The 14,516-nt window shown below is 40.3% G+C and overlaps 1 protein-coding gene across 2 annotated transcripts in view; it reads right to left on the bottom strand.

Annotated features, from left to right (window-relative positions):
- Nucleotides 1-14,516, bottom strand: part of si:cabz01090165.1 (uncharacterized protein LOC100333421 homolog) — a 686,742-nt gene that overhangs the window by 58,400 nt on the left and 613,826 nt on the right. For both annotated transcript variants that reach the window (XM_061719918.1, XM_061719919.1), the window contains 2 exons: nt 13,589-13,801; nt 11,636-11,946 (listed from right to left, as the gene is read on the bottom strand). In XM_061719918.1, coding sequence (XP_061575902.1) covers nt 11,636-11,946; nt 13,589-13,801 — 524 coding nt within the window. The remainder of the gene's footprint in view (nt 1-11,635; nt 11,947-13,588; nt 13,802-14,516) is intronic.

Here is a 14,516-nt window from a genome sequence, read left to right as displayed (position 1 = left end):
GCCATCAGACGAGACTCTTCCCGGGCTGATGAGGGATGTGGGCCCGATCTCAGACGGCTCAGTCATATATTACTTTTCTTTTCCTCTCGGATGGGAGGCGGTGGGGGGGTTAAATGTAAAATGTACCTCATTTAAGATGGATCTCAAAGGGAGAGGCTCTGCTTTTCACACAAATCTAATCATTTTCAGAGCTCTTAAACGGCAGGCTTAAGGACCTCTGACTCCAATTTACCCTGCAGAGGAGGAGAGGGAGCCGGGACCCCGGGGGCTTCACACGAGCCTCCATCCAAGAACAATGCTGAGTCCACTGAGGAATCAGAGCTAGAACTGGGTCGTGCAACAGGTTAAATGATCCAAATTGGACCCAAAAGACCCGAAGAATCAAAGATTCAAAGAATCAGACACAAACAAGCAGTGGATGAAGAGATGGCGTACCAACGTTTGCACCAGACCAGGGATCAGCAACCCGTGGCTCTAGAGCCGCATGCGGCTCTTTAGCGCCGCCCTAGTGGCTCCTGGAGCTTTTTCAAAAATGTTTGACCTTATTTTTCGTTTTCTTTTTCTCTTTTTTTCCTTTTTTTCTTCTTTTTTCCCTTTTTTTCTCTTTTTTCTCTTTTTTTTCTCCCTTTTTCCTTTCCTTTTTAATCTCGACATTTCAACTTTTTCTCAAAATTTTGACTTCTTCCTCAACATTTTGACTTTTTTCTTAACATTTCGACTTTATTGTCGACATTTCAACTTTTTTCTCGAGATTGTACTTCAACATTTATCTCGACATTTCGACTTTTTTCTCTACATTTGGACTTTTTTGTCGACATTTCAACTTTTTTCTCAACATTTCGACTTTTTTCACAAAATTTTGACTATTTCCTCGACATTTCGACTTTTTTCTCCAGATTTTGACTTTTTTTCTCAACATTCCGATTTTTTTCTCAACATTTCGACTTTTTCCCTCAAGATTGTACTTCAACATTAATCTTGACGTTTCAACTTTTTTCTCAACATTTAGACTTTTTTGCATAGTGCATAATAAGTGCATAATGAAAAAAAAAATCTTCCCCCAGTTCTAACTAATATAGAAACATGCAGCATGTGTTGTCTTCATTCTAAGGCTTATACAAGACTTCATTTTTTGCGGCTCCAGACATATTTATTTTTTGTGTTTTTGGTCCAATATGGCTGTAAAACATTTTGGGTTGCCGACCGCTGCACCAGACGGACGAGAACATCGTCCCTGAGCGATGACTCCGACAGGGCGGTCTGATCCCAGGAAAATCAGCTCCAGAAGAAAGTTGGTCTCTTCTTCATCCCCAAGCCCCAGAGCAGATCCCCGCATGGCCGGCCATCGGCCCTTTTCTCTATGTAACTTTGTTTTTAATGGACGTGAACCTAGAGCTCTGCGTTAACGGCATCAGCCTCTAACCTCTCTTTGGTCAACGAAAATGAAGACACATTTTAACATGGTTTTTATTTTGTAATCTACATTTTAGTCTCGTTTTTATTCCTCTACGATATTGCATTATATATTTAATCATCGTTATCGTCACATGACCAGCATTTTTGTTGCGTCTCGTTTCGTTTTCCTCCAGTGATAAAGCAGAAAGCAACTTTCCCCGGGGTGGCAACATGTTCACAAACTAAAACCACACCATCCTCCACAAGATGACTCTAGTAAAAGTAAAAGCTTTTATTGTGAAGTCCGTCAGAGACTTCTGATGCTCCCTCCACCGTGCCTCGTCGTTGGACAGTTGGGCTTTACTGGGACGATGCAGTGATTAGGGGTGGGTAAAAATATTGAAAAATGTATGCATCGCAATTATCCCCGCCCTTATTAAATATCGATTAAGCAAAGCCTCTGAATCGATTCACCTCCTGGCCAGTTGGGGCAACATTTTCTTATGATTCGCGTTTTGTGGACGGTGGCTGCACGCGACCAAACAACAATAAAATGGCGACGATGGCAAGCGGAAAATCTTTCAGATCAGACGGTTGGACTCATTTTGAATTCCCATTTAAAGAAGGAACACGAGAAACGGACAAAAGTAGGGTGGTGTGTAAAGCCCGTTTCTCATAGAGGGCGCAAAGCGCAGACTGCGCCAGCGATCCCATTCATTGTGTATGTGCTACCGCGGCACAAGAGCGAACCGCTGTGCTGCTGAGCGGCCGCCTGCCCCGCGCCTGCCTGCCCGAATTGAACATTTTTTAATTTCACCGTGCCGCGTGGTGATGAAATCTCGGCCGACTCTGTGCCCAACCCGGCGGTGGGCGCGGCGCAAACCCCGCTTTATGTGAAAGCAGCTTAAGTTGTGCCAGGCAAAACTAAAATACAACAGCAACACCACAAACCTGCGGATCATGTTGACACAGAACTGTCATGTGTTTTTTTTTATTTTAACTTTTGTACTACAGTACAAATGCACGTGCAAGTGCAAGTGAGCCATTATGGTGCTGCTAAGTTTAATTGCTCAGTTCATTCCTATGTGAAGTAACATGTCACGTGTTATAGGCATGAAAATAAAAATAATGAAAAATTGCCAACAGGTATTTGTGTATTTCTGGCCACGGTAACCGTTTTAATGATGTTGGATGTTCGTAGTAGGTTCTTCTGGACCCCACTGGAGGATTGTTGGACTGATGGAGGCCTCGTTGGGACTAGGGATGGGCGATATTTTACCGTTCACGATAAACCGTCCAAAAAATTTCCCACGGTAAGAATTTGTCATCTCACGGTAAAAACGATATATTCCCGTTGGTGACGTTTTTGTGTAAAGCTGATTTATGGTTCTGCGTTAAATCCACGCACAACGTACGTGAAGGAAGGAAGGAAGGAAGGAAGGAAGGAAGGAAGGAAGGAAGGAAGGAAGGAAGGAAATGAGCCAGAAAGAAAGAAAGATATAAACCTGAAAGAAAAAAGAAAGAAAGAAAGAAAGAAAGAAAGAAAGAAAGAAAGAAAGAAAGAAAAAAAGAACGAAAGAACGAAAGAAAGAAAGAAAGAAAGAAAGAAAGAAAGAAAGAAATGAGCCAGAAAGAAAGAAAGAAAGAAATGAGCAAGAAAGAAAGAAAGAAAGAAAGAAAGAAAGAAAGAAAGAAAGAAAGAAAGAAAGAAAAAAGGATAAATTCCCGTTGATACGTGTTTGTGTAACAAACATGGAGGATCTGAGTCATTCCAGTTTTGCAGTACAGGTGTAACTCATGTAATTGTTTTTTATTAATTCAATTTAATTGGTGTAGTTTAGTAGCATTTAGTATTATTTTAGAGCAGTGTTTTGGCTCCAAAGACTGAATGTGGTGATAGATTTATAGTTAAAAAGGTGGAGTTGAATTGGTATTTTTTTTATCGTCACTTTTATCGTTATCGGGATAAATGCCAGAAATGATCGTGATACATTTTTTAGTCCACACCGCCCGTCCCTAGTTGGGACCGAGCCCGGTGGGAGTTCTGGTCCCTGGTCCTTCGGTCCACTTTCGTCCGTATGATCTCCTTTTTCATAAGTCACCCTTTCCATCAGCGGACGTTTGACTCCTGTCAATCAAAGCAGCTCCAAGTCCCATCCGGCTTAACGACGGATATACAGCCACGCCGTTTCTGCATTATTTACAGCGGCTGCTGCTCGGTCCTCCAACGAACCTCCTCTAATGGCGGCCCGGAGGCACAAAGATGCTGCCTGCTTCTTGTTAAAGGTCAAATATTTTATTCCCAGAGTCGACGGAGCACGGCGAGTAAAACACGAATCACTCTCTGCTTTTACGCCTCTGCGTTTACGCCGTTCCCCCCGGAGGAAGCTGCAGCCGGCTGCAGTGAGTGGCGTTTACAGCTCGGCTTCTGCAACGGCGACGCTACAAACAAGATAAAGAAGTGTCACAACAAATGACAGAACATCTTGGTTTGGGTTTGAAAACATTTGGAGGTTTGTGCCTGCGAGCCAATGACAACTGTGTAAATGGATTTAGAGTCTTAAAGGGCTGCTACGCGGAAAGATAAACACGTTCTTTGCTTGAGAGCATTTATTTAAAAATAAAAACCTCAAAAAGTAAGAAAAAACAGAATCAGTCTGTTTGTTTAAATCTGTGTAAAGCAAGTCTGGAGGGTTTTTGTGGCACCGAAGATGCACATTTATCTCCACCTGCTCTCGCTATTTTAGCTCAACGTGCACGTATTAGTCCACTAAAAGAGGCACAAAGACGTGGTAGATAGGTCCTGGATGCAGGACGTGATTTGTTTAAACTAAAAAGCTGCAATAAAGGATCCAAAACAAGAGTCCAAACTTGACAAAACCAGAAGAACATGACGAGAAACATGGCAGGCTTTCAAAATAAAAGCATAAACCCAAAACCCGCGACACACAAAGACACGGTCGTCCTTTTAGGAGTGTTGCAGAGGTTCAGACGCTCTTACGATGCTTTCTGAGGTTTGAAACTTAGGTGATCAAAGTCCTTTTTGCAGCTTTAGGATGAATGTTTTTATCCTGACCGGGATAAGTGATATTTTAAGTATTTGTAGTTGAATTCAGCTTAATTCTGTTGTGGTTTAAGGTTCTTCACTTTGTCTTATTTCTCCTGTTGAAGTCTTTTCTCTTGTTTCCTCTCAGCTGATTTTCTCCCTGTAGTGTCCCCTGGTGTCCTCTTTTATTTTGAAAGTGAATCGTCAGATGTCAGGAATACGGGTTTGAGGTTTTATAGCAGCAGGAATAAAGGCTCACATTCACCTTTAACTTCAAACGAAGCCCAGACAAGAGCGGATCCAAGGTTTTTATGGTGGCATCTTGTGAAAAACAGCATTTAAAGGGTTTAATACTTTAATTTCTGCCGTCTCTCCCATCATCCACCACTGACCTCCAGTTAGAGTTCCCAGTGTCAGGATTCATACTTCTGACTTGCTCTCCGGCAGAGTTACCCCCCCCCCGGGAACACGGTACTAGGACGCCGCCCACGCTGACCTGCAGTCTGGCTCTGGTCTCATCATGGAGCTTCATCCTCACCCGCTGAGGCGCTCACTGCGCTCTGCTCTCCAGATTTACTGTTACAACTTTACTATTACCAGATACGTTTTATAAACTCTACCCCCCACTCCGGTTGTGTTTCCTGTATCTGTGTCACGTGACTGCCCCGCCCCCTTAGGAGACTAACAGCAGGTCCTGAGTCTATTAAGTCCTATGGGAAAAGTGAACGTGAGCACAGATTATTACCAATTCCTTCGCCCCATAGTAACCTAAGTAAATATGGGACCCATTTTTCAAAAGCCACAAACTTTCTGAACATTCTGACACCAAAATGGCAATTTTCAGACCGACAAAACTGAGCAACACACTCTCGCGAGATTTGGCTCACATGGCTAATAATATAATATAATATAATATAATATAATATAATATAATATAATATAATATATAGCTCTCTCCTCTGGTGGTGCTGATCATATATATATATATATATATATATATATATATATATATATATATATATATATATATATATATATATATATATATATATATATATATATATGTCTATGGTGCTGATTCAGAGATTGAGAGTCGTCGGTAACTGCAGAACTGCCAACGTCGTTTTCCGATCGGATAAACTGAAATTTAAAACTAAAATAAAACTTGCTTCTTTGCTTAATAATACTGTTATTATTATTACTGAAGTCTTTTTGGAAGGGAAAAAAAGAATATTAGGCTGATCTGATGATCTTGTACTGGGTTGATATCAGACATTAAGGTATCAGATAAAAAAAATGAGCGGAAAAATAAGGCGCAAATATTAAAGTTGTACTGTATCTCGTTCACAACACTTCCAAAACGATGTGGGGAGAGGGGTGACCACGCCCGTCCCCGGTTCCCTGACCGTCCCCGGTTCCCACACGTCCCCGGTTCCCAGACCGTCCCAGGTTCCCCGAGCCACCGCCCTCTCCTGGCGCCATGGGGCGATAAAAATTGGGGCGATAAAATTTATTCTTAAAATTGTATTTCAACATTAATCTCAACGTTTCGACTTTTTTTTCGACATTTCGACTTTTTTCTCGAAGTGCACAATAAAAAAAATAAATATATTGAAGGTTAAGACAGAATAAGATGTTTTTTTAAATACGTTTCTGAAGGAGGTAAAAGATAAAAAAAAAACTTCAGCGACACATTTTTGGACCTCTAAATGTAATATTAAATTGATGACCAGATGTTGGACAGAAGGGTAAATGAAGATTGCCACTGTGTCTAGTTGGATATGAATTAAAATTAAATAAAATTAAAACCAGATCAGACCGTTTTACTGATATCTTTTACATGTATTTTGACGCATTATTTTGCAGACGTTTGCATCGTTCTAACGGTTCCTGCAGCTCCTGGTCGGGTCGCGCTGATCTTGAATCGTCTCACGCTGCGAGACTGACGGATCGACTCGAGGAAGAACCTCACATCAGTCGAGACGGAGCGTCTTTAGACGTCTTCATGTTCGAGACGTTTCACCGACATCCGTCAGATTCCTCCGAGCAGCTGATCACAAGCCCAATTACGGCCCACTGAAGAAGAATTTTGGGTCGATCAAACATGACGGATGAAAGTTTAAGATGCTGATAGAGCAGCAGGAGGTTCCTTAAATGGTTTATTTATTCGTTTACTGAAGCGAAAGCAGCTTCCCACATAGACGTGGAAAAGAAAACCCAATGTGTCGGTTAATAGAAAAAGAGGAGCAATGTGGAAAAATAAATATGTTGTAAACTCAAATTAGAGTCTTCTGAATCTATTATAACAATAATAGAATAATAAGATAACCTTGTTTGAATAGTTAAATGGGTTTGGCTAAATACAATCTTTGACAAAAACTAGACTAAAATCGAAAATTCTGACTAAAATAAGACTAAAATGCTCAGACTTTTAGTCGACTGAAACTTGAAACGACTAAAAGGAGAATGAACATGACTAAAACTAATAAAAACTAAAATGATAGCTTGACCCAATGACTAGACTAAAACTGGTGTGGCCAAGAGATTAATTATACTTTACTCTAATATTAGTGAACTTTGATGAAACGAGAAGACGGCAGCGCTTCAGGTCTTCGTTCCACCTGATACAGAACAGGTATTATTTATAAAAATCTCATCCATGATGATGCCAGATATACGGAAGACTATCAGGGCCAGGCCGGAGAAAAATAAAAATAATATTTTAGAGGAGGAAGATTTTTTTTTCATTATGCACTTCGACAAAAAAGTCGAAATGTCAAGAAAAAAGTTGAAATGTCGAGATTAATGTTGAAGTACGATTTCGAGAAAAAAGTCGAAATGTCGAGAAAAAAGTTGAAATGACGAGAAAAAGTTCCAAATGTTGAGAAAAAAGTCAAAATGACGAGATTAATGTTGAAGTACGATTTCGAGAAAAAAGTCGAAATGTTGAGAAAAAAGTCGAAATTTCGTGAATAAAGTTGAAATGGTGAGATTAATGTTGAAGTACAATTTCGAGAAAAAAGGCGAAATGTCGAGAAAAAAGTTGAAATAACGAGAAAAAGTTCAAAATGTTGAGAAAAAAAGTCAAAATGACGAGATTAATGTTGAAGTACGATTTAGAGAAAAAAGTCGAAATGTTGACAAAAAAGTCAAAATTTCGTGAATAAAGTTGAAAGGTTGAGAAAAAGTGTGAAATTTCGCCTTTATTCATGAAATTTCAACTTTATTCTTGAAATTGTATTTCAACATTATTCTAGACATTTCGACTTTTTTCTCAACATTTCGACTTTTTTCTCGATGTGCACAATAAAAATAAATCTTCCCCTCTCAATTGCCTTTTCTCCTGCATGGCCCTAATACTCTTCCGTACAGATAAGATCCTGCAACAACCAAATATTTGCTGCCAAACCCGTAAACGGCGCCAGGGCACCAGAACGGCCCCGGTACCAGAAAGCGTGACATCTCCTCACAACTCATCCCAAATCCTCCGTTTGAATCAGAAACAGAATCAGAATCAGAAAAAGCTTTATTGCCAGGTCAGACATAAATCAGACGAGAGAACTTGACTCCGGTTTACACCGATGGCACCATTAATACGGACGCCATTGAACCCGGTCACGTGGTCGCCATCGGGCCGTAAAAAGGAGGGTTTTCTCATTTATTTGGACCACAGAGGTTCATCTCTAATTTAAATTCAACAACTGATTCTTCTCCCCGAATATTTAGTCTTTATTGTAAAAACGTAGGAAACGACTGCTTTCCGTTAATTTCACCGTTCCGTCTCGCTCGACTCATTAGAGTCATATTCTTTCTTTTATCTCCGTTACTTTCTGCTTCGTAGGTCTCTCCGTTCTCTCATTACAAGCTCTTCTTGTAGTTTTTATGGCTTTTTGTTGCCGCCGTGTTCTTATTTCCCAGCAGGATTCTCCGTACCCCTCCACCACCACCTCTCTTTTCTTTTCTTTTCTTTTCTTTTCTTTTCCAGTCTCCACCTGGTTAACGCCTGCTGCGAGGCAATAAGAGCCAAACGTGGACTAAGAAGTAGTTTTTGTTACTCGCCTCAACAACAAAACCGTTAAGCATTAAGCTCACGACTATTACTGTGATGTTTTACAACTGACGCCTGGAAGAAAATCAAATAGGGGGGTGAAAAAAAAGAGTCTCTGAAGAACAAACAAAACATACAAATACAGCAGGGGGTTGGTGGGGGGATAAATACTGTCTCAGATGAACAAAAACAATAAAAATATCACGCTGCATCATCATTTATAGAACAAAAACTCAACTATTAAGCACTGAAGACTGAATACAACTTTAATATTATATATCTAATACCCTATCCCATTTATTACACCTTTATTACACCTTTATTGCACCTTTATTACACCTTTATTACCGTTACTATAGCCAGGTGCTGCTGACCAAATGATATCATCATCCGTGTGTGATGAAAAGCAGATGTTTGTTTTAGGGCTGGAGCATTCGGGTGACTACTAACACAATGCCAAAGAGGAAAGGCGTCAGCAACATTCTGATACTTGTAATACTGTATTTGACCCGGTCTTTGTATGTTTTGACCGTATAGAAACGTAATTCTCGTCAATTGTATCAAATAAGACCTGGAAACAGTCATTGTGGCATAGAATTGTCAAATTGGTTTAATTCACCGTATGAATTGTTACAGATTACTTTTGTAATACTTTATTTGACCCGGTCTTTGTACGTTTTGACCGTATAGAAACGTAATTCTTGCCATTGTAAGAATGAGATGTACCTGCTGTACTCTACTGCCCTTACTTTTTAACAACTTGTGCTTTTTATTATTTTACCTCTTTTCTTATCATTTTATTTGTTATTTACTGTTTAATTGTGTCTTGCCGCTTTTAATGTTGAATTACTGTGTTATTGTGTTGAATTGTGCTGCACAAATAAACTTGCCTTGCCTTGATGAAGGTTATGATTCAGGAGATTTAAGCAGAAGTTGAAAACGGTTCAAAGCCATATACGGAAAGAGAAAAGGACTCGCAGAATAATTAACCTCCTGCGGTGCGGACAGAGCTCCCACATGCTCAAGACGTGACCTCTGACCCCTTATATTCTGAGGTGGCGACCTTGTATGTGACGGGTGATGGTTTTAATTAAAACACAGGAAATAAAGATATTCCTTGAGGGGTGGGGGGGTCCTGATGTTCCCTGCCACCTCATTTATATTCCTGGCGGTATCTTTAAAGCGTCTGCAGCTCTGCACAGCGTTTGATTACAGCAGCATCCGGAGGCACGAGGGGAACGACGAGCACCGACTCGCCGCGAGTCAAAACCCGTCACACCAAAGACTCTGCTCGCTCTTCTTCTGCAGAAACGTCCCCGTTCCACCCGTCACACTCGTCACACTCGTGACACCCCCTCCCTGGTCGGGAGGCCTCGGCGCTCCAGGCCCTCGTCGCTTTTGTACGACACCGAAAGTGCTGCTAATATGTTTGTATGAGAAGCTGAAACTTTCAAAATAAAACAAAGCGGCTCAAAAATAAATGAATAACAATCAATGCTGAAAAAAATATATAAGTGAATGTATAATATGTGCTAAATTGATATTAAATATAAAATAAATAATTGATATTATATATAAAACATATTCTAATATGTTTGTATGGGAAGATGAAACTTTCAAAATAAAACTGAACAAAATGGCGAAAAAAAAGAATATCAATCAACACTGACAAAATAAAAAAGTATATAAGTGAATGTATAAAATGTGCTAGATTGATATTAAAGCTTTACATTTCATCTGCCAATATATTTATATGAGAAGCTGAAATTTTCAAAACAAAATGGCGCAAAAATAAATGAATAACAATCAATGCTGAAAAAATTATTATTAGGGCCCGAGCACTTACAGTGCGAAGGCCCTATTGTATCTGTAGGAATTATTCTTTCTTTCTTTATTCTTTCTTTCTTTTCCTCCTGACGAAAGGAGGGCCTTTTTTTCCCCTGAACGTGCCCCAAAACTCACCAAATTTTGCATGCAAGCCAGGCCTGGCGAAAAATTTGATATTTAATGGTTTGCATTAATGGGCGTGGTAAAATGGCTCAACAGCGCCGCCTAGAAAACTTTGTGCCTCAAGCCCCACAATATGGTTTGACGTACATGCACGAAAATCGGTACACACCTGTATCATGTCGCAACTTAAAGAAAAATCTTTTGGCGCCATGGCCGAAACCGAACAGGAAGTCGGCCATTTTGAATGAATCGTGTCATTTTGGCGAAATTTATGCCATTCCTTCAGCCGCTTCAGAACCCGAACCGTAACGTGCAGCCATGTGTGTTATACATCAAAATGTGCGTCTCCATCCTGCGACAACGTGCATTACTTTTCTCAGTCAAAAGCGTTACCGTGGCGACGCTAGACGCCAAAAAGCGCTCCCCCCTTCATCTGATTGGTCCATATGTGATAGTTCCTACTTTCTGCCATAACTTTTGAATGGTTTCACATAGAGACTTATGGGTGGTGTCATCGGACTCGGTTTTGGGTCCTTGAACATAAATTATCCCCATCCCTTCATGTGATTTGTCGATATCTGATAGTTCCTACTTTCTGCCATAACTTTTGAACAGGTTGTGATAAAGACATGTGGGTGGTGTCATCGGACTCGGTATTGAGTATTTGAACTTCATTGGCCTGAATTAGCCCCGCCCCTTCTTTTGATTGGTCGATATTTGATCGTTCCTGTTTTCTGCCATAACTTTTGAATGGTTTGATATAGAGAGTCGTGGGTGGTGTCATCGGACTCAGTTTTGAGTGCTTGAACATAATTGGTGCAAATTAGCCTTGCCCCTTCATGTGATTGGTCGATATCTGATATTTCCTACTTTCTGCCATAACTTTTGAATGGTTTGATATAGAAAGTCGTGGCTGGTGTCATCCGCTAAATGTCCAGGCCTGAAGAATCTACATGTAAGTCATACAAGTGCTTCCATGTGTATGTGAGTTGTATGAGAAGTTGAAACTTTCAAAATAAAATAAATGGCTAAAAAAAAAAAATCAATCAGTCGGAGGTCGGTAAAAGGTCAGAGGTCGGTAAAAGGTCGGAGGTCGGTAAAAGGTCGAAGGTCATCATCGAACCTCCAGAAATGTTAGAAAAAGTAGCAGGAGGGAAAACTTCGCCCCGGGTCCCCGAGCCCGCCACGTATCTCACCTGTATATGAGGATGTCGTCCGTGGAGCTGTTGTACTGGATCTGGTACATGCGGACCCCCGGGATGTGGTTCTGGGGCGGCCACCGGATGGTGGCGGAGCCGGAGGTGAGCTCCGACACGCTGACCCTCTGCTGGTCGGACCGGGCCTGGCCTCCGCTGACGTTGGATTTGATGGAGGTCGGGATGTCGGAAGGACCCGGGTCCGGGTCCAGCTTGGGGTCGAAGTGCGGGGACGGGTTGACGACCAACTCGACGGGAGCGGTGGCCTCGCCGGCGGCGTTGGAAGCTATACACGTGAACTTTCCAGAATCCTGGATAATGACAAAACCATATATCCACATTACAATAAAAATAAATAAATACATTTTATTTACATTTAAAAAAAAAATGTTTTAAAAATATATATTTTTTTTTAAATGTAAAAAAAATAGTTTTTTTCACATTACAATTTAATTAATTGTGATATTTCTATTTTAATATGTTTAACACATGTCAATCCATGTGTTGGTATAGATCGTACCTTTATTCACGTTACAATTTTTTTTTCTTTCCATTTTTACAAAATTTAAAAAACATTTTTTTTAAATTTTTTCAACATTTTTCAACATTTAAAAAAAAAATTTTAAAAACATTTTTAAAAGTTTTAATGTTTAAAAAAAATGTAAAAACATTTAAAAATTTTTTTTAACAATTATTAAATAATTTTTTTTTAATTAAATTTTCTTTTGTTTTTTTGACATTGCAATTTAACTAATCGTGATATTTCTATTTTCATATGTTTAACACATGTCAATCCTTGTGTTGGTATTAATCGTAACTTTACTCAGATTACAATTTTTTATTTTATTTTCAATTTTTAAAAAAGTTAAAAAAATATATATTTTTTTCAAACTTTTTAAAAAAAAAATTTTTAAACTAAAAAAAAGTTAATTTTTTCAAATGTTTAAAAATATTTTTTTTTTTTAAAGGAGCTGTATGTAAGAGCAATAATAAAACGAATCATAAAATGACCCCGATATGTCAACAGACATTTAAAAATCATGTTCATTTCAAATACTTATGTCACTGACAACAGCACTCAAGCCATGATATTCCAGTTTAAAAAGAGGAGTTGCAGCCCTCAACTGATGTTTATGTTGTCATTTTTTGTTTTGGCCTGAAGCTCCACCCTCCACCTATCTCCCAGTCACCAAGTCAGTATTGTTTCTGAAGCTCCACCCTCCACCTATCTCCCAATCACCAAGTCAGTATTGTTTCTGAAGCTCCACCCTCCACCTATCTCCCAATCACCAAGTCAGTATTGTTTCTGAAGCTCCACCCTCCACCTATCTCCCAATCACCAAGTCAGTATTGTTTCTGAAGCTCCACCCTCCACCTATCTCCCAATCACCAAGTCAGTATTGTTTCTGAAGCTCCACCCTCCATCTATCTCCCAATCACCAAGTCAGTATTGTTTCTGAAGCTCCACCCTCCACCTATCTCCCAATCACCAAGTCAGTATTGTTTCTGAAGCTCCACCCTCCACCTATCTCCCAATCACCAAGTCAGTATTGTTTCTGAAGCTCCACCCTCCACCTATCTCCCAATCACCAAGTCAGTGTTGTTTCGGCATCCGGGTTGCCAGCTCGGCTCTAATTATCGCAGCCATGGCAGCCTACGTTCCTGCTGCATTCTGCAGCCTACCTGGCAACCTCTGGTCGGGGGGAGGAGGGGGAGGGTACACGCCGCTCAACAATATTTTGAAAGTGAATGCAGTACCAGTTTTGGACATTTCTTACAGACGGCTCCTTTAATGTTTAAAAAAATGTAAATGTTTTTTATTTTTTTTTAACAATTTTTAAATAAAAAAAATGTAAACAATTGTTTTTTTTCACATTACAATTTAACGAATAGTGATATTTCTATTTTAATATGTTTAACACACGTCAATCCATGTGTTGGTATTGATCGCACCTTGACGGAGGCCTTGAGGATGTCCAGCGAGCCGTTCTCGTAGCAGACGGTTCTGGACGTGTTTCCGATCAGCTTCCCGTCCGGACTGACCCAGTGTGTGGACGGTTCCGGGTCCCCGATGGACCTGCAGCGCAGACTGACCTCCTGGCCCTCCATCACGAACATCTTGGAGGTGTGGCGGGTGATCATCGGCGGCTCGCACACAAACTCCTCCTGTCGGGGGAAAACAGGTGTTTGGGACTTTATTCTGTGTTTTATTGACGTTTATTTCATCTTTCTTTCATCTCAGTGTCTTTGTGAAACACTCTGATTATGAACTGAGAAAAAATAAAACTGCATCGTCCTTAAAGCCGTCAGGATTCCAAACAGGAGTCCAACCTTCTAGTAAACATACGGAGCTGAGTCAATCCATCCATCCATCCATCCATCCATCCATCCATCCATCCATCCATCCATCCATCCATCCATCCATCCATCCATCCATCCATCCACCATCCATCCATCCATCCATCCATCCATCCATCCATCCATCCATCCATCATCCATCCATTATTATCCATCCATCCATCCATCCATCCATCCATCCATCCATCATCCATCCATCCATCCATCCATCCATCCATCCATCCATTATTATCCATCCATCCATCCATCCATCCATCCATCCATTATTATCAATCCATCCATCATCCATCCATCCATCCATCCATCCATCCATCCATTATTATCCATCCATCCATCCATCCATCCATCCATCCATCCATTATTATCCATCCATCCATCCATCCATCCATCCATCCATCCATTATTATCCATCCATCCATCCATCCATCCATCCATCCATCCATCCATCCATCCATCCATCCATTATTATCCATCCATCCATCCATCCATCCATCCATCCATCCATCCATCCATCCATCCATTA

This window comes from Cololabis saira, chromosome 4 (assembly GCF_033807715.1).
Source record: "Cololabis saira isolate AMF1-May2022 chromosome 4, fColSai1.1, whole genome shotgun sequence".
Taxonomy (NCBI): Eukaryota; Metazoa; Chordata; class Actinopteri; order Beloniformes; family Belonidae; genus Cololabis; species Cololabis saira.
This window is presented reverse-complemented; position numbering and strand designations above follow the sequence as displayed.